At 41.6% G+C, this 21,046-nt stretch overlaps 1 protein-coding gene across 1 annotated transcript in view; it reads left to right on the plus strand.

Moving 5' to 3' along the window:
- The window catches only part of FRMPD2 (FERM and PDZ domain containing 2), a 64,904-nt gene that overhangs the window by 19,544 nt on the left and 24,314 nt on the right, over positions 1 to 21,046 (plus strand). Inside the window, exons 11-15 of the mRNA XM_043475502.1 lie at positions 1,644 to 1,796; positions 6,624 to 6,809; positions 14,131 to 14,268; positions 18,227 to 18,254; positions 18,289 to 18,499. Of these exons, the coding sequence (XP_043331437.1) occupies positions 1,644 to 1,796; positions 6,624 to 6,809; positions 14,131 to 14,268; positions 18,227 to 18,254; positions 18,289 to 18,499 (716 nt within the window). The remainder of the gene's footprint in view (positions 1 to 1,643; positions 1,797 to 6,623; positions 6,810 to 14,130; positions 14,269 to 18,226; positions 18,255 to 18,288; positions 18,500 to 21,046) is intronic.

Genomic DNA, 21,046 nt, shown 5'->3' on the forward strand with positions numbered 1-21,046 from the left:
TCAAACTGGCTTCTTTCACTTAGTAATATGCATGTAAGTTTCCTCCATGTCTTTTCAGCTTGATAACTTATTTCTTTTTAGTGCTGAATAATATTCCTTTGTCTGGATGTACCAGAGTTTATTTATTCATTCACCAACTGAAGGACCTCTTTTGCTTCAAAATTTTGGCAACTATGGATGAAGCTGTTGTAAACACCCATGTGCAGGTTTCTGTGTGCACATACATTTCCACCTCCTTTGGGTAAATACCAAAGAGATGATAGCTGGATTATATGGTACAAATATGTTTAGTTCCATAAAAAATTGAAGAACTGTCTTCCCAAAGAGGCTTAACCATCTGGCACTCCCACCAGTAATTGAATGAGTTCCTGCTCTTCCACATTTTTGCCAGCATTTGGTGTCAGTTTCTGGATTGGGGCCATTCTAATAGCATTCTGAATGCTTTATTGTGTACTGGATTACCAAGCAATTTCTTCCAGTTAGTGTCTCTGAGCTGAGCTCAGAACTGGCATGGGCCAGCCCTAGGCTGGAGGATTCTGTCTCCAGCCACATGGGGACTCCTGTGCCAGACCAGGAACATGGGGATGTAGTGGGTGCTGTGCTGTTCCCGTCAGACCCCCTCATCAGACCAACATGCCCATTCCCAGCCCCGAGAAGGCCAGATGCTCCCAGTGGCCAGTTGTTCCCAGTTTCCAGTTGTCTCCCTCATGGACAGTTGTCCTCAGCTTGCGTCTTGCCCAAGATTAGGCTGGCATTGGCTTCCTGAGACTAGATGGGCTGATTCAGGAATACCAGGGAAGGGTCAGCTTCTCTATCTGCCAAGCTCTACCTTCCTCATTCCTTACTGTGAACCCTGAGACCACCCCCCCAAAATGTCTGTGTACCTCTCCGTGCCCCAGAGTCCATACCAGGGAACTCAGTGTTGGGCAGTGAGTGATGATGAACCATAATGATCTTCCTGCAGCAGCTAGTGGGGCTGAAGCCTCAGGTTTCCAAAAGAGTAGATGATGAAAGCTCAGGCCTGGGGCGGGCTGTTGGTGTCAGATCTTCTCTTGTTTGGGGGACAACTTTTTGAACACCTTGTTATGAAGAGAAAGTGCCATAGACAAGGCCTCCCTTGTGAGAGGGGACAGTATACTGGTAGCATATACAAATAAAAATACTAAATAAGTATATAAAAACAAAGCTTTAGAGCCAAGATTTCACTGTGCCATTTAGGAAGTGGCGTCACATTGTGGAATGGGTGAGGGCTTTGTTTCTGTCACTTCCAAATGGTGTGAACTTAGCCATGTTAAATGACTTTCTTTCTTGTTCATTTGGCTCATCTTGGCAATGACAATAATAATACTGTCCTCTTACGATTACCTTGAAGATAGAAAGAGCTAATATGTTCTGGGGATCTCCTGGCATACAAAAGGGGGTCAAAAACAAGTGGCTTCTTTCCTCTTTCCCTTCTGTTTCTGTTATATGGTTTGGCTCAACCTCTAATATGGTAAAATATGATATCCCAGTTGGCACTTCAAAAGAGCATCTTTTCCCTGGGGCTCTAACTGAGTTGTGACTGCAGACAAGCTTATGTTCTGCTCAGAGTCTTATAGAAGGTGTCTTGGCTGTATCCCTTTTCTTCTGCATCTTTCCAGCAGGTAGAGAACAAAGCCTATTTTCGAGTTGAAGATTATATCCCTGCAAGTCTCATTGAGAGGATGACGGCTCTCCGGGTCCAAGTGGAAGTCTCAGAGATGCACCGTTTGAGTCCTGTGCTTTGGGGAGAGGATGCTGAGTTGGAGTTCTTGAGGGTGAGGCCTTTGGACTCTTGAGAGGGCACATAGTCAGCAATACCTTCCAGAGATTTCTCTGGGGCTAGATGTGCTCAGACCCACAGGGAGGTACAAGCACAGGACTTGAGACTTTTGGAAGCAGATGGCATTGGAAATGATCCCCCAAATGAGTAGGATTTATTGGGCCAGGGTGGGTATGGCAGGCCCTTTCTTCAACCTTGGATCTCACACAGCCAATGTTCTGTGAGTGGGGGTAGGCCACGTTTCTCACAGAGACACTTTTGACATCTGAAGTACAAACTTGAGTGTGAGCCAAAAGCAAAGTCTCTTCTGTTTGTGGGTGCACAGAGCCTCCAATGAATAGCTTTTGCTCAGTTCACAACTTAACACCCGCAGTGGACCAGGCACTACAGGAAACAGAGGCAGGAAGGATGTGCTTTCTGCCTCTGGGGAGTTCAAGTTTTGTAGAGAGGACAGAAGGGGACCCAGAGGCTTGCAGCGCTGTGATAGCTGATAGCTGCCCAATGAGAAGGGTGACAGTACCAGTTACTCTACTTCAGGATGCGAGGGGCTGGCCGCTCTGCCTGTGCAGATAGAGCTGGGGGTGGGGCAGAGACATGTGGGAGGAGGCCGCCTAGCATCCCCAGGGTGATGTACCTGGTGGGGCTTCTAGAGCTGGGGAACAGTTTCAAAAGGGAACTCCAGGGTTTTTATTTCTTTTTACAATGTCTCCTGGGACAAAAATATTCTGTGTTTTCTAGCCTTTGATAGAGATAGTCTTTCGAAAGCAGAACTGCTGAGGTGAGGGCTATCCTTTTTTTGGTCAGTCACTTGGAACTTTCTGCAGCACCTCGTACAGTATAAACACTTGAGTGTTTCATTTGAGCAGCTCTGGCAGAAAGGCGCTCAGTGTGTCCCCTAATCCAGCCTTTGTTCCGGTTCCTTGCTAAGTGGATGCAGCATTCCCAGGACAATAAACAAGTGAGGACTTCAAAGCCATGAGCACACCTCTGATGGAGAGAGGCTGCAGGACCACAGAGCCAGCAGAGAGGCCAAGGATTTGGGTCTGCAGGCCTCTGCACAGGCCCTGGCTTACTGTGCCTGGCTCATTGTGTCCCTTCTTCCTCCCACTGAAGGATGACCAGTAGTTGTAAAGGAAGCCACCAACTCAAGGAAAAGTGTGGGGACTTTTTTGGGGGGATATCTTTTTCAAATTAAAGTAGTTGATTTACAATACTCCATTAGTTTCAGGTATATACAGCAAAGTGATATATATATATATATATATATATATATATATATATATATATGTAAATGGCAGCCCACTCCAGTATTCTTGCTGGGATAATCCCATGGACAGAGGAGCCTGGTGGGCTACAGTCCATGGGGTTGCAAAGAGTCAGACATGTCTGAGTGACTAACACACACACACACACACACACACACACACACACACACATGCAAATAGGCTTTCCTGGTGCCTCAGACAGTAAAGAATCTGTCTGCAATGCAGGAGACCTGGGTTGGACCCTGGAATCACAAAGATCCTCTGGAGAAGGGAATGGGTATCCACCCCTGTATACTAGCCTGGAGAATTTCATGGACAGAGAAGCCTGTAGGGCTGCAGTCCATGGGGTTGCAGAGTCAGACACAACTAAGTGAATAACACATTCACTTTTCACTTCATTCTTCCCCATTGAGACAGTACAATCAATTTGTATATATTCATCCTCCCCTCTGTCATCTTTGCATTCACATGTGTACATGCATTTATGTTTAAAATTGGATTTATATTATATAGTCAGTTTTGTGGGCTGTTTTTAAATCTCATCTCACTAAAATTTTGAAACTTTCTTTTGAATCAACACATGAGGTACCCCAAATTTTTTCTCAGTATCCTGTTGTTTGGCACATAAATTATTTTAAATATGAGGCTATTTTAAACAACACTGAGATTCATATTTTTTTCTGCATATGTCTTTAACTGCATTTCTGCTTAGTTTCTTAAGGACAGACTCTCATGAGTAGAATCACAGGGTGAAAGGTTAGAAACATTTTATACATTGTTGGCATATATTGCTGACAGTCTACATCACAGATATTTCTGTTCATTTCTTGTCCCCTCTTCTAGGTTGTAAATGTCCAGAGGGCCTTGGATCCCCAGAACTCAGCACAGAGATGAGTTACTCCAATAAACATTTACTGGATTATTTAATTATAGCTCCTTGTGGCTCCCTTTTCCATTATCAGATGACACCTATTGGCCTATGCTTCACTGATGACTAATTCTGCCAGTTCATCAGATTTGGCGGAAGTCCAGTTTGGGTACCGCTGATGGCAAGATTCACACCTATATTAGCATATTAATCTCAGAACAACTTGTTCAAGGTTAAATCAGTGTTTTCCAAACTTCTTCAACCATGGAGCCATTTTTTCCACGTAACTAGGGATTGCCATATGCTGTTAAAATATTTTCCTTTTGTTGTTGAAGTCATACTAATTGTACCTTCTATTTTTTCCCACTTGGCATTATAACCTATGCATTCCCCAGATAAATACAAATGTTTTGTAAATATCCTTTGTAAAGCTTGCCCAATAATCCCTTTTAAGGTAGTACTTTTGTGTTTAGCCGCTCAGTCGTGTACTACTCTTTGTGACTTTATGGACTGTAGCCCACCAGTTTCCTCCATCCAAGGGATTTTCCGAGCAAGAATACTGGAGTGGGTTGCCATTTCCTTCTCCAGGGGATCTTCCAGACCCAGAGATCAAACCGACATCTCTTACATCTCCTGCACTGCAGGCAGATTCTTTACCTTTGAGCCACCAGCTTCCCTTACCTTTAGGTGATACCTTTTTAGGTAGTACCCCATAGGTGGTGGTTTAGTCACTAAGTCATGTCCGACTCTTGCGACCCCATGGACTGTAGCTAGCTAGCCAGGTTCCTCTGCCCATGGGATTCTCCAGACAAGAATACTGGAGTGGGCTGCCATTTCCTTCTCCAAGTATTCTATAAGGTGGTGCCTTTAGGAACATTTATTCCAAGGAACTAGTTTTCTCAACCCAACTCTGGAAGTCTGCACCAAACATCACTCTGATCAAAGGGTTTTGACCTTGATCATTTGGTATATTTTCTTAGGACAGATTCCCAGAAGTGCAATGATAGGGTCAAAGGAGGGAAAGCCTAGGAAGCTGAAGGTTTTCTACAAACAAGAGGCAGGCGAAAGAGATTGGATAGGGAAGTCTGTCCCAGGAAAGCCCTGTAGGGTCCTGCTCTGTTACAGAATGGCACTGAACCATTTCAAGAATTTTGTGGCTCCAAGTACTTCAATATCATATCCCTTTCTATATAATTAAAAAATTAAAAGTTAAAATAAATACTAGACAATTAAAAAAATAAAAGAAAGTCTAATAGAAGCTAATCTATTGATGAATAGAATCTTCTGTTGATGATGAATATTCAATAGAATTCTATTCTATTGAATATTCTACTCTGATTCATCATCTAATGATGACTGTTTTAGTGCTTTAATTTTTTTTTTTAAGAAATAACACATCAAATTCTTTAAAAGAATTTACCCAATTGTTTTGGATTGGCCCTGCTTTGTCATACTTTAAGTACATGCGTAGTCTGGCCATCGGATATTTCAGCACTAATGTCCAATAAATACTGTTTTAGATGATGATGATAGTGACAATGCCCGGGTCTTTCCAAAGTTAAAAGAACCAGTGAGATTCAGGGTCCAGAAATGTAATCAAGATCATGCAAATAGCTGTAGGTTTTGTAGGCAATGTGACTTATCTGCACAGATTACTTATCAGTACAGGGAGAAAAGACAGAAAGGACCCTGAGAAAGGAGCTCTCCAAAGCCATAATTTGTCCTCATTTTTGTGACCTGACCTGAGGATGAGAGAGATTGGGCAGGATTTTGTCCCCTCTGCTCTGGGGTAGAGATGAGCACCAGATCTCACCACTGAAACCCTTCTGAGAGAGTTTCAAATGTGTGGAGAACACATCCACACATTTTGAGCCTACCTGCTTTGAGCCTGGGTGCATCAATCTTCTAGTAAGAACTGGAGTCTACCAGGTGAAGATGAAGATGGCAGAGACCAGAATAGAGACATGATTACCATTCAGACATAAAAAAAAAAAATATTTGTATTAGGTTTACGCACCAGTCTGTGAAGATTTTGGTTAGCCTGATGCAGTTCCCAGCTCTGACTGACCCTCAGGTCCCTGACGAAATTCTGTCTCCTAAACTGGTAAACTGAAGACAGATCTTGGGCTGTGGGGACCCCACTAAATCACTGCCACACGGTGAGAAATGCCAGTGATTGCTCATTTTTTCTGCAGGATGTTATTTTGCTTTAATAGTGCTGCTGATCATTTGAAAGGCTGCTTTCTGTGCCTGGGCCTCAGTTTTTCCATCTGTAAAATGAAGGAGTTGTATCAGATAGTACTGCAGTAGACTTTAGGAAAAGAAATCCCTGTGAGATGATTCAGAAAAGTCTGAATTCTACAACCTTGTTCAGAATATTATTATTTTTTGGTATCACTTTCATAATTAATATCAGTGTTCCAAGTGTCTCAAGGTACTTCATTAGGGAAGGATTCCTTCATTCTATTAATAAAATATAACAACACTATCATATTAGAGGCACAGAGAAATGCTGTAGTAAGGAGATATGTTTAGCTCAGTGTTTCCTAAACTTATTTGGCAATCTTACTCTTTTTTCAGAACATCTGTTAAGGTTTTGTTTTTTTTTTTTCCTCATGGAATGGTTTGAAATCCATTATTTTGGACCAATGTGCCTGTCTCTTCTTAATTGGCCTTGTTCTCATTCTAGGTCACTCAGCAGCTCCCAGAATATGGTGTGCTGGTGTACCAAGTTCTCCCAGAGAAGACAAGGCCAGAAGGGGAAATGGCCTTGGGGATCTGTGCCAAGGGTGTCATAGTATATGAAGTGAGAAACAACACCAGAATTGCAACTTTACGGTTTCAGTGGAGAGAAATTGAAAAGATTTTGGCTTATGTGAGTGTCACTCAGTTGAAATGACCCAGGCTTTGTTTTCCTTTGATCTGTTACCCCTTTAAAGGAACAATAGGTCAGGTGATCTTCTCCTAAGAAAATAAGCTCACAGCCTGTCAGCTAACCTGTACTCCGTTGACTATGGCATATTTGGAAGAAGTCTCTCAGGGGATTTGAGAGTCCCCTGGAGGCCATTTCTTCTGGCCATCTCTCACACAGCCCCCTTTCACCTCCGTGGGCAGCCATTAGCCTAAAGGACTACAACTTTCCCTCTGGGTGAAGTTCTTTCAGTTTGGGGAATCTACTGATTTTGAGAGCAAGGTTGGGAATGGCAGATGGGGAAGAAGAGTTTGAAGCAGGCGCAATGGAGTCTGCATGCTTTTGAATATTTTCCTTGTATTTTAATTTTCCCTTTGCACACATAGCATGGAGGCATCTGGGCTGTCTCCCATGGACTACAGATGTGAAAACATTTGTCAGTCATTAAAAAAATTACAATAGCAACACACCTATTAAATGTAAAGATTTTGAAATAACATTTGAACATCATTTGTTTGAATTTAGTTGCAATTAATTTTCATACTGTTCATGGGGTTCTCAAGGCAAGAATATTGAAGTGGTTTGCCCTTCTCTTCTCCAGTGGACCATGTTTTGTCAGAATTCTCCACCATGACCTGTCTGTCTTGGGTGGCCCTACAAAGCATGGCTCATAGTTTCATTGAGCTAGACAAGGCTGTGGTCCACGAGATAAGTTTGGTTAGTTTCCTGTGATTGTGGTTTTCATTCGGTCTGCCCTCTGATGGAGAAGGATAAGAGGCTTATGGAAGCTTCCTGATGGGAGAGACTGACTGAGGGGGAAACTGGGTCTTATTCTGATGGGCAGGGCCATGCTCAGTAAACCTTTAATCCAATTTTCTATTGATGGGTGGGGCTGTGTTCCCTCCCTGTTGCTTGACATGAGGCCAAACTATGGTGGAGGTAATGAAGATAGTGGTGACCTCCTTCAAAAGGTCCCATGAATGCATTGCTACACTCAGTGCCTCCGACCCTGAAGCAGGCCACTGCCGACCCACCCCTCTGCTGGAGACTCCTGGACACTCATGGGCATGTCTGGGTCAGTTTCTTTGTGGGGTCACTGCTCCTTTCTCTTGGGTCCTGGTGTACACAAGGTTTTGTTTGTGCCCTCCAAGAGTCTGTTTTCCTAGTCCTGTGTAAGTTCTGGTGGTTCTTCTATGGTGGGGTTAATGGTGACCTCCTCCAAGAGGGCTTATGCTGCACCCAGAGCCCCTGCAGCAGGCCACTGCTGACCCATACCTCCACAGGTCAGTTTTCATTCCAATTCAAAAGAAAGGCAATGCCAAAGAATGATCATACTACCGCACAATTGTACTCATCTCATACACTAGCAAAGTAGTGCTCAAAATTCTCCAAGCCAGGCTTCAACAGTACATGAACCATGAACTTCCAGATGTTCAAGGTGGATTTAGAAAAGGCAGAGGAACCAGAAATCAAATTGCCAACCTCTGCTGGATCATCAAAAAAGCAAGAGAGTTCCAGAAAAACATCTACTTTTGGTTTATTGACTATTCCAAAACCTTTGACTGTGTGGATCACAACAAACTGTGGAAAATTCTTAAAGAGATGGGAATACCAGACCACCTGACCTGCCTCTTAAGAAACCTGTATGCAGGTCAGGAAGCAACAGTTAGAACTGGATGTGGAACTGCAGACTGGTTCCAAATAGGAAAAGGAGTACGTCAAGGCTGTATATTATCACCCTGCTTATTTAACTTATATGCAGAGTACATCATGAGAAAAGCTGGGCTGGAGGAAGCACAAGCTGGAATCAAGATTGCTGGCAGAAATATCAATAACCTCAGATAATGCAGATGACACCACCCTTATGGCAGAAAGCAAAGAACTAAAGAGCCTCTTGATGAAAGTGAAAGAGGAGAGTGAAAAGGTTGGCTTAAAACTCAACATTCAGAAAACGAAGATCATGGCATTCTGGTCCCATCACTTCATGGGAAATAGATGGAGAAACAGTGGAAACAGTGGCTGATTTTATTTTTTGGGGCTCCAAAATCACTGCAGATGGTGACTGCAGCCGTGAAATTAAAAGATGCTTACTCCTCGGAAGAAAAGCTACGACCAACCTAGACAGCATATTAAAAAGCAGAGACATTACTTTGCCAACAAAGTTCCGTCTAGTCAAGGCTATGGTTTTTCCAGTAGTCATGTATGGATGTGAGAGCTGGACAGTAAACAAAGCTGAGCAACGAAGCACTGATGCTTTTGGACTGTGGTGTTGGTGAAGACTCTTGAGAGTCCCTTGGACTGCAAGGAGATCCAACCAGTCCATCCTAAAAGAGATCAGTCCTGAATATTCATTGGAAGGACTGATGCTAAAGCTGAAACTCCAATACTTTGGCTACCTGATGTGAAGAACTGACTCATTTGAAAAGACCCTGATGCTGGGAAAGATTGAAGGCAGGAGGAGAAGGGGATGACAGAGGATGAGATGGTTGGATGGCATCACTGACTTGATGGACATGAGTTTGAGTAGGCTCTGGGAGTTGGAGATGGACAGGGAAGACTGACGTGCTACAGTCCATGAGGTCGTAAAGAGTCGGACATGACTGAGCAACTGAACTAAACTGAACTGAACAATAAATTTGGCATAAAAAACGTTTTATGTGTCTCCATAGCAGAGAATGGTCCACTAGCTAATCAACTCTCCTGTCCTCTGAGTGCATGTCCCATACCTTCAGCAATGATTTCATTATAAAACATGAAGTTCTTTGAATGTGGCTCAGTAAACATTTTCATTTTTTTTCTACTGAATTTTCTTCTGTGGTTTTCAATTTTTTCCTACTAACAAGTTGTTGTTTTTTTTTTTTTTCTGATTCTTTGGTTCTTATCTTCATTATTACTATCTGATGTTAGAGTTTCCTAAGCAGAACACAATTGGTTTTATTCATTTTCTCAGTGTTTTTTGTTTTTCTCCCATCTTGGCTGTTGAAGTTGACCTTGTTAAAGTGTGATTCTCAATATAATTTCATAATAAAGCATTATTTTTACTTAGGGAAAAAAGTTTACATCTAAAAATAAATAAGAATTGAGCATAATTGTATTAAAGTGGCCTTTATGATATCAGAAAACTGACTTTTTCCCAAATATTTTTGACCTTACCTAAAAAAAAAGTAATTGATATTTTTATTTGTGGACTTCTCAGAAATTTAATGACTCAAATGACTTGATTTCAATTGAAAGATTATTTGGTGAAATTTAATTATTGAATGAGGGCTTCCTTGGTGGCTCAGATGGTAAAGAATCTGCCTGCAATGCAGGAGACCAGGCTTTGATCTCTGGGTGGGGAAGATCCTCTGAAGAAGGGAATGGCTACCCATTCCAGTATTCTTTCCTGGAGAATTCCATGGACAGAGGAGACTGGCAGGCCACAGTGGGGGCATGATTATTGAATATTCAATGCTGTCATTACTTCCTATTTTCTCTATCTCATAGTTGATTGTTCAAAATTCTCAATTCTCAGTGTAATTTCTCTTAAAACATTTGTAGAAATGCAGACTACCTACCAAGTAATTTTGAAAAATTGAAATTTTGAAGCCATAAATTTAACAGCCCCCTTAAATATTTTATATTTAAGTCGGTTTAACTTTTACAGATATTTATTTTCCCCATGACCACAAGTAATTTCTTGTTTAAAGCTGGAAAGTCATCTGGTTCACAAAACAATCTTAGTAGCTTTAAAACAGCCAGTCACTAATTAGGATTTCCATGTTCTGATGACCAGTCTCTTTCTCAACATAAATATCCTTTTATATGGAAAAGTCATCATGGGAAGTAATGTCACCAACTGCTTGCCACAAACCCAGCATCTTACACAGAAAATGACTTGAACTCTTCATGCTACAACTTAGGAAGCTAGTTTCAAATTTGCTTAATTACTAGCGGAAGCCAGAACGCTTCAGACAGTTGCTAACATTTGTTTTGTCAACCTGAAGAGAGGTAGCCAAGGAAACAGAAAAAAAAATGCCATTTTTACAATGAATATGATTTGTAGGTACATTGGCAGCCCGCCTGTGACAGAGACATCGATTCAGAAGATTATTCAATCACGAAATCATTCATTGTGAAATGATGAACTTACCCGTGCTAATAACTGTTCTTGGATATTAATAGTAGTTAAAAATGTCTGGAGAGAAATGCGTGAAGCCTGGGAGGATACAGCGTTTGTAGGGCTCTCTTTAAAAACAAGGACACAAATTTCCAAAAACAAACAAGGTTTTAAAGTGACTGCTCATGTAGAATGAGAAAATAAATCACCACAACCCTTGAATTTTAAAAGATCAACTACTGCAAAATCACAAAAGTAAAAAGAATTAATATTCTTTTGAATGAACTTCCTGATAAACTCTATAATTCTTTTTTTTTCTCTTTCAAAGTTTTGGTGGCATACACTCTGTGCTTTCCCATAGGATGATACTTTCAAAATATCTTTTTTTCTAGAGAGAAGAGAAACCCAGCACATCTGATTGAAAGTTGTTTTTATTGATGAGATCCATAAAACATGCAGCTTTGCGACAGAGACATTCTTGCTCTTTGAAGCGCCACTGCAGGTTTCTAGGCTACCAACACAGGAAAATCAAATAAATTCCATATTGTGTGATTCCCATCAAAAAAAAAAAAAAGAAAAAGAAAAAATGTGCACTGTATTGATAAGGCAGTGTATATACAATTACAAAGTACATTCCTGATATGATAAAAATTCCACTTAATTAGATGTTTTTGAGAATTAAATTACAGGTTTTCATTTCTAATGATTGAAAATGTTTCCTGCAGACTGGCCTCTGGCTCTGCACTTCAAATCTTATTCCCCTCTGGCACTGACGCCACATACTTCTGAGGCTGGGTATTGTAGGGCATAGTCAGTTTTACATGACTACTGGCCCTATGTCTTTATGCTGAGACTTTAGGTGAGTTGGTCCAATGCAAGGAGTATTCTGGGATGGCTGGCAATAAACTGTTGCAGGAGAGACTGCAAATCACATAAATAAATCCCATTAACTCTACATTGAAAGCAGCCCCATGCATTTCAGCTTCTCCTTAGTGGGGTCTGCTTCTCCATCATGCAGTGTTACCTCTGGTGAGAAAAATAAAACTGAGTTGCAGTCAAAAGAAGAGTCAGTGATTTTAACTGATTGTGGTGAAAGCATCTTTCTTTTAACATTTTATAAAAACACATGAAGCTGTTGCTTGTTCCCTTCCAGGAAATGGCCTTCCCAAGTAGGGGTCTGGAGTTTCAACTTCCTTAGCTGGGCACATCTGCCTCTGTCTCAGAGAATCTTAGCCTGCAAAGATGTGTCAAGCCAAACAAATAAATAAGCCTGCAAAGGAACAGAAGTAACAACAAAATTACTAGGGAAGAAATATTTGAAATGATAAAACATGCTTTGAAACAAACATGATGTTACAGAAACACCAAGTATTTTTGTCTGTAACAACACAGATGTAAATACATTTTTTTGTGTTTGTGCTGAAAACCCTGAGATTCAAGTTACACATCATCTTATTCATAGAGCAGTTTGCTTGTGTGAAAGTTGGCTTGAAGATATGGTTTTCCCATTAAATGATGTTATCAAAGTGGAAAAAAAAATCTAAACCACTACAGTCAAGACTTCTTTCAGCTTCATGCCAAGAAATGAGATAGAAATTCTACTCTCTGGGGTTTTTAATACTTTAGGGCACTGGGGTCCAAAAGCATAAGAGTTTGGCAAGAGTTTATGGTCTGAAAGAAAGATGTGGTATACATGTGTGCATGTGTGAATAATTCTTTTTTTAAATTTGTTAAAGAAGAGTTATTCAATTAAAAAAATGACTTATCCAAGATTTTTGATACCTGAGTGAACTTAATATAAAATTGTCATGACTGTATATAAGCATATCAATGCATACTGAAAAAGTAGATGGATTCTAAGCAAATAATCAACTTTGGAAAAGTATGGATAAAATGATCAACCAGTGGAGTTTAGACATTATAATTTGAATACTGAGGAAAAATTTATAAGGATAGTTGGATAGCATCTATGAATGTTTGAGAAAACTCACTAAATAAAAAATACTAGATATAATTCAGTCAAATTCAAAATCCATTCACATTAGTACAGGTTCAACATTACTTTGTTAATAAAAGTAAAGGATATTTAGAGAATGCTTAAATTATCTGAAATTAGGTTAATGGTAAAAAAGAGTTTCTTAAAGGGAAAGCAATGAACAGTTGTCGCCCTTTGTTAATATTTGATTGTGTGAATGGAGTTTCTTGGGAATGGTAACTATCACAAATTAAAAGGGATTAGCCTTAAAGAAGTTCAGGAGTTTCAGAGTGCCCTTTCAAGCGTAAAACCTGTATTTATAAAGTTATCTTTACAGGAGCAAGCTCAAGGTTCTTATGAAATATCTAGAATAGAGATTTTATTTGGAAGTTTTGTATAAATTCGTATTTAAAGTAATTTCTATTACTGTATATTTCATTGTCCTTATTAGAGTTATATATTGCAAACATTTAAGGATCTTTTCTGGGAAGCTCCATATAGATAGGCCCATATAGATAGTCCTCTCCAATTTATCTCAGTGAGCTGTACAAAAATTATCCCTTTGTGCATGGGCCTTGAAGGTATAAATGCTGAGGAAGTGTTTCCTGGTGATATGACCTCAGTTCCTGCTGCATTCTGAGGAGTCTCCATCTGCTTCCTCATCTGTAGAATAAGGCTAATGATGGGACTGCTTTCATTCTGTAGCTTCTAGGATGAAATGAATTAAAACACAGAGGATTTAGAACAGAACCTGGCACATAACAGCATGAAATATGAGGTTACTGATGCGATTTTATCTTTTCTATAAACCTGCTAGCTGAGATTTTGCCTTCCATGTCTGAGAGTTTGGACAACGCAAACTGTATTTAATGACCTTTCCCAATGCACATGGAAATTATATTCACTCCTTGCTGAGGGCAATGCCTGTACTGAACTCTTTTCGTATTCTTTTCACCTAGCACAGTCCTTGGCAGATAGCAATTGCTCAATAAAGAAACCTTTGATTTATGAATGAAGGGGAAAAAAAATTGTATTTAATCTAAGAAAAAATGTTGGGCCATAGTCAGATAACATCTGCCGTACCCTTCTGGATGCCTACTACACTGGTATCCAACTGACAGCTCCTGCATTTGGTTATTTTCTGGATAATTGTGCTCCGATGGATGAGTGAGAATGATCAATATTTTAAAGTTAGTGTTTGTTCCCCACAGCGAAAGAAGTTCATCATCACAAGCAGCATCACTGGGAAAAAGCACACATTTGTCACTGATTCAGTCAAGACCTGTAAATATTTGCTGGGCCTGTGCTGCGCCCAGCATGGGTTTAACGCTCAGATGAGCTCTCCTGGAGTTACAAGTGGTGAGTAGACCCTACGTTCTCAACCTAAAGCTATTTGGGTTTGAAGGCTGGGTGTATCACATTTACTGTTGAGCTCTCACCATTATTTCTTATTCATTTATAACAGGGAGCAATATAATATAGTGGTTTCACCATTCATATTCCCAGAGCGGTCTCTGTGGGTGCATCACCTGAGAGCCAGCTAGGAATGCAGAATCTCAGGCCCCTAAATCAGAATCTGCACTTGTAAAAGAACCCAGGTGATCTGGATGCAGATGAACCCCGGGCTTGGAATGTGGACCCTGGAGTCCAACAGACCCAGAGCTAGGCCATTTACTAGCTGCGTGACTCTGAACACTCACTTGCCCTTTCTGGGCCTCAGTGTCCTCAGCTGAGTAACTGTTTATCCGACAGGTTTGTGCTGTTCTCCAAGGATGGGCCGTGCTGTTTCTCGCTCATCTAGAGTGAATGTGTGATGGTCATGGCTCTATGTGACTAGTAATGGCAGCTCCTGCTGTGGGGGTTTTGTTTCTTATTGTTGTCCAGTCGCTCAGTCGTGTCCGACTCTTTGCGACCCCATAGACTGCAGCATGCCAAGGGATTGGCACCAGTCAATTCACAGGGGAGCTGCATCACTGGGTCCTGGCCTCCTGGGGTTGGGGATCAACTAGGAAACAAAATTGTTGAGCGTTCGGATGCAGAACCAAATGCAGAAAATAAAAGTGGCCTCTTATTTTCAGCAAAACCAAATAAATATATAAATATGTCTTTGAAGTCACAGAGTAGCATTTCTATGATGTTTCCAGGGAGCTGGAAATAATGAATGTAAATTGAGTCTTACCTGTTATTGCTGAGATAAAGTGTGAGACATCAGTATCTATTTTATTGCCTGATATCAATGAACATAAAATATTTATAAAGACACCGTGGGCTTACTAGCAAAATTAGTCTTTTTAAGCCTGTTTTGCTCATAATACAGTGTTTTCCCAAACTACAAAATCTACCATAATAGGAATTTTGGGGAATCTAATATTTGCATGGCCTCTACTTGCCATGCTCTACCAGGCTTAGACAACCAAGATAAGTCTGATTCTCCAAGAATAAGTTCAAGGACAATCTGCTCCTTGAAGTCCTTGCTAGTTAACTGCCTCTGTACTGCCTTCCCAGATGGAGCTGGCTACTCCTTCTTTGGTGCAGGCTCCATCTTCTCACATGTGGTGTTCTGCCCTTTTTATTTGTGGATGTGTCTACCTCCAGTTTTCAGTGAGCTGGGAGTTCCCAGAGGGTAGGGAGAAGGTCCCTGCCTTTACTGTTCCAACATGAAACAGAGGTGTATCAAGTGGGAGATGGTTAATATTAACACATGTTTTTTGAATGAATGGTTGGATAATTGGTGTGGAAACACAGTCATTTAGTTAATTGTTCCTCTATTTTGATTTGATGTTTACTTTTCAGTTTCCAATATCATAAATAATACTGCAGCAAACATCAGTGGAAGAAAAATTCTTTTGTATCTTGTATTATTTCTTTAAGCTAGATTTCATTTAAATTGGGGATACAAAGGCAGGGGCATTTTTAGGGCTTTTGCTGTTTTTCTGAGTGCCATTCCCATGCCCAGTATCATTGTGCCTGTTTTATTGCATCTTTGCTGGAATAGATATTATCATGTTTATCTTTGTTCATTTATAGGGAGAAATGATTTCTTAGTATTGTTTCACTTGACATTTCTTTGACTGTTGGGAAGTTGGACATTTTCCAAGTGTTTCTTAGTCATTCTTCTGTGAATTGTCTCAACAAGCATATTACTTTATAGTTATATTTGATTCCCTGGGGAGAGAGAAAAATCACCGAGCTTCTACAAGTGCATAAATTCAGGATTAAATTAGAGAGAATCTGTCAGCATTGCAGAGGGGGACCACAGGGCTTTTCTCGTCCTTTCAGACAGATGGCCAGAAGCTTCAGGGGTACTTGTGGCCCTTCCACAGGCTTATGGCTGTAAGACTCCACAGATCTGCAGTGACCAGCCACCATCCTGCCCTAATTCCCTTTTCCGTTTCCTTGTGGCTTCCTCTCTGGTGCCCCAGTGCTCTCCATCTTCTGCTGGGGACAGAACTCTGCTGGGAATTCAGGCCCTTGGTGATCTTACTCCTCTGCTACCTTCTGGAGCCTTCCTCTCTTAGGGCACATCCTCTTCTTCCCATACTGCCAACCTCTATGCATAGGCTTCTTTGAAACCCACAAAGCCTTTTTGAGCTGAGTCCCTGTCACCACTTTCTTTCCCTACAGTGTCTCCCTGTGAGTACTAAATATCCACCATAATTAAGGCTAAGGTCGCTGTCCCTTTAGACCTTGGCAATCAGAGGGGGCTGGACAGGCTTCAGATGTATCTCCTATGCTGTTTTTATCTCCATGTCCTTGGTACATCCATTTTCTGGCATGGGCTGTAAAGTCAGCTGAGTGAGTTTTGCTCTACCACCTACAAAACCTGGGGACCTTGAGCAAATTGTTAACTCTCTCTTAGCCTCACTTTTCCTCATCTATAAAGTGGGTATAATAATATCTAACCCACAGGGTTCTCGTGAGGATTAAATGAGACAATACAGATAACATGCTTACCACTGTGCCTGGCATGTGATAAGCACACAGGATGGGTAGGCTGCTAGTGTGGATATTACTGTCATTGCTGCTATATCATATTCAAATTGCGTTTAGTCTTCTTTCCTTCCTTGCCTGTTGTTATTCAGTTGCTAAGTTGTGTCTGACTCTTTTGTAACTCTATCTGTCCATGGGACTTCCCAGGCAAGAATACTGGAGTGGGTTGCCATTTCCTTCTCCATCTCCCTTGCCTACTGTATGTGAATGATGATATTGAATGCCTCCTAGACACAGAATGTTCCGCCGAAGTATTTTTTAAAGGCTACCTTGGGACTTCTCTGGCAGTCCAGTGATTAAGATTCCTGCAGGCGGTGCAAGTTTGATCCCTGGTCAGGGAATTAAGATCCCACATGCTATGTTGTGAGGCCAAAAAAAAAAAAAAAAGGAGCTACCTTTTTCAGTGGGTACAGTACTGACAACAAACCAGGCACCGTTGTAGGTAAGGGGGATTGTTTACTAGAGGAAATAAATGCTCATGGACAAGCTCTCACTGAAGACACCTGACTGTGCTCTAGATATGAGCGCAGACACACACACTCACACACACCACTGGAGCCACACAAATGCCGTGTGCTGAGCATTCTTTGCTTCTTGGTTGTAGCAGGGTTGTACCATCTGTTGATAGTCAGAACATAGTCATCATTTTCTTTTTTCAAATTACAAACCGGGCTTTGTATAAATCCTGGTTAATTTAAGGAATCTATCGAATCCAGTACATTTACGAATGACATAAACAGTGAAGTGGTGAGAGTCACTCACATTCCCGGGCTCACGTTAGGGATTTCATCAAAATCATTTGTTACCTCTTTCTGCAAGAAGGGAGGGAGGGCGTTGTTAAAACTGGAAGACAACACATCTGATCTATTCATATTTCAGAAAATCGGATCTTAAATCTTAGTAGTAAGGAAACTAAGCTGTGTAGGGATGAAAGATTATGTTCCACAGGGCAGAGAGTAACCTTGGGAGCTCAGGTAATCTGCAGACCTGTTTGTTAACATTTGGAGGATGGTTTGTAAAGGCAGCGAGCAGAACGGGTGGCGGCAGTTAATTTCACACAAGGCTCTGCTGGCGCTGACACTGCCGTTAACTGTGCTCAAAGTCCTGTCAGCTGCCGGGGGGTGGAGGGTATCCCTTCTCTTTCTACCTGTGTGTCTGAGTTTTCTTTCCTTAGTGAGTGCTAACGAGGCAGACTTGGCATTCTCAGGGCTCATCACAGCAGCTCCACGAGCCAGCATGAGGAAAACTAGGTCCCTCCATGCAGACAAAGAAAAGCCAGGACAGCACCTGGGGCCTGTGATGTGTTGCTGCCATAAGAGTGATGGACCCAGCATCATTCTTGTGGGTTTTTATGTTTGTCCGTTTCTGCCACATTTCAGACTCTGATAAGTGTGTGCAAATGGCCAGTCTGAGTCTTGCACACCTGGCCCAGTCCAACCAACTCGCTTGGATTCAGAGACTGTCATGCTCAGAAAACGCGCTGTTCGTACCTGGACTGGAGGATGCCGCGGGAGGCCTGCTGCACAGGTCCCTGGATAACTTCACCATGGACACCAGCAGGGGGACGAGGGCACAAGGACTCAGAGGCAGGTGGGTTCGACACATCTGTTCTCTGGGCCTGAACCACCATGTACTTGGTGCTCTGGAGCAATCCCTTTAAACAATGAAGACATTGTTTAAAGGAGGTCAGATGTCTCAGGGAAGTATGCATTCATTGGGTAATTATCAATTAATTCCACAGAGATTTCCCAAAGGCTGTCTGTGGGCCAAATCTATGCTACACCCTCTAAGGCAGATATCCCGTGTCCCCCTACTATGTTGCTCTATCTTTTGGTGGAGAAAGAGCTAGGTGATGATATGAAATTGATGAGGACAAAATAAACAAGCTGTAGTAGCCTTTTCGGGTTTGTCATGAACCAGGTACTATTCTAAACACTGTACCCATCAAAGACTTTAACCTTCACAACCCTACAAAGTACTTTCTATTTTCTCCCATTTTGAGACTTGAACACACACAACTGGACCTGGAATCTGCACTCCTAACTGCTACACTACTGCTGCTTTCTTTGTTGATGAATCACTTGTAATTTAATTTGCAAGGGAAAATAATGAGCTTATCAACATAACTCTACATTATAACACAATGATTCATAAATTTTAAAATAGCCTGTAAGTTGGATTGCACTAACATGGTAAGTTCTATAAATAGCACAGATTCACAGGCAGCATGTGACCAATGAAGATATTATAGGAGCTGTTCTTTGGAATGAGTTATACATCTGTTTCAGCAAGAGAAAATGGTGGTTGATTTGGATTGTGATGCATATATTATATCTTAAAGCAATTCATAGAAAATTATGGCTCCCAATTCTGTTGATGCAAATATGTATCACCATATACTGCAAACCCAATCAATAATGATGAAACAAAACTATCTATTACTGTGTAACAAACAACTCCAAAGCACAGTGGCTTAAAATAACAGGTATTTTGTTATTCTGTTTCACAATTTTCTGGGTTACAAATTTAGGGCAGGGCTTGGCTGGCTGATTCTTCTCCTCTTGATGGTACTCATCTGGACTGGTCTGAAGGCTCCAAGACTGTGTTTATCTACATGCCCACCCCCCTGGTGGGGATGACTGGGATGGTGTGCTCAGCTCACTTGATAGATTAAAAGCTGAAAGAAGCCATGACTGACTGGAGGCCATCTTGAGAATGTTTTGACTGCAAAATACCCTTCCAGTTACCTGCTAGTACATGCCCATGAGGGGACTGGCAACACTGCATGGCAGCCAGCCTTCTCAATCGAAAGCTGAATCAGAGTCCTCAGTGATCTCTGGTACTCCTCTACTTTTAGTTTATGAATGCCAGTTTTTCACAACCCTTAATGACTCGCATCAGTCAGTCAGTTCAGTTGCTCAGTCGTGTCCAACTCTTTGCAACTCCATGAAACGCAGCATACCAGGCCTCCCTGTCCATCACCAACTCCCGGAGTTTACCCAAACTTATGTCCATTGAGTCGGTGACGCCATTCAACCATCATATCCTCTGTCGTCCCCTTCTCCTCCTGCCTTCAATCTTTCCCAGCATCAGGGTCTTTTCAAATGAGTCAGCTCTTCAGATCAGGTGGCCAAAGTATTGGAGTTTCAGCTTCAGCATCAGTCCTTCCAATGAGAACCCAGGACTGATCTCCTTTAGGATGGACTGGTTTGATCTCCTTGCAGTCCAAGGGACTCTCAAGAGTCTTCTCCAACACCACAGTTCAAAAGCATCAATTCTTCGATGCTTAGCTTTCTTTAAAGTCCAACTCTCACATCCATACATGACTACTGGAAAAACCATAGCCTTGACTAGATGGACCTTTGTTGGCAAAGTAATGTCTCTGCTTTTTAATATGCTATCTAGGTTGGTCATAACTTTCCTTCCAAGGAGTAAGCATCTTTTAATTTCATGGCTGCAGTCACCATTTGCAGTGATTTTGGAGTCCCCCAAAATAAAGTCTGCCACTGTTTCCCCATCTATTTGCCATGAAGTGATGGGACCAGATGCCATGATCTTAGTTTTCTGAATGTTGAGCTTTAAGCCTACTTTTTCACTCTCCTCTTTCACTTTCATCAAGAGGCTCTTTAGTTCTTCTTCACTTTCTGCCATAAGGGTGGTGTCATCTGCATATCTGAGGTTATTGATACTTCTCCTGGCAATCTTGATTCCAGTGTGTGCTTCTTCTAGCCCAGCATTTCTCATGATGTTCTCTGCATATAAGTTAAATAAGCAGGGTGACAATATACAGCCTTGACATACTCCTTTTCCTATTTGGAACCAGTCTGTTGTTCCATGTCCAGTTCTATCTGTTGCTTCCTCACCTGCATACAGGTTTCTCAAGAGGCAGGTCAGGTGGTCTGGCATTCCCATCTCTTTCATCAGAGGTTACTGATAACTTTCCATGAAAAGGGAAATCTAGGGTCTCTTAACTGTGGTCAAATATATGTAACATAAAAACACTGATCCCAGGGTACAGTGAGAGGCTTAGTGGCAAGCTGTCTGCCAGCATCCATCTCCACCTTGGTCTAGCTGCCTAAAACAGTGGGGGCAGATGTGGAGTCCCTGAGGTTGGGGCCACCCTGGGTGATAAAGGGT

This window comes from Cervus canadensis, chromosome 8 (assembly GCF_019320065.1).
Source record: "Cervus canadensis isolate Bull #8, Minnesota chromosome 8, ASM1932006v1, whole genome shotgun sequence".
NCBI classification, from domain to species: domain Eukaryota; kingdom Metazoa; phylum Chordata; class Mammalia; order Artiodactyla; family Cervidae; genus Cervus; species Cervus canadensis.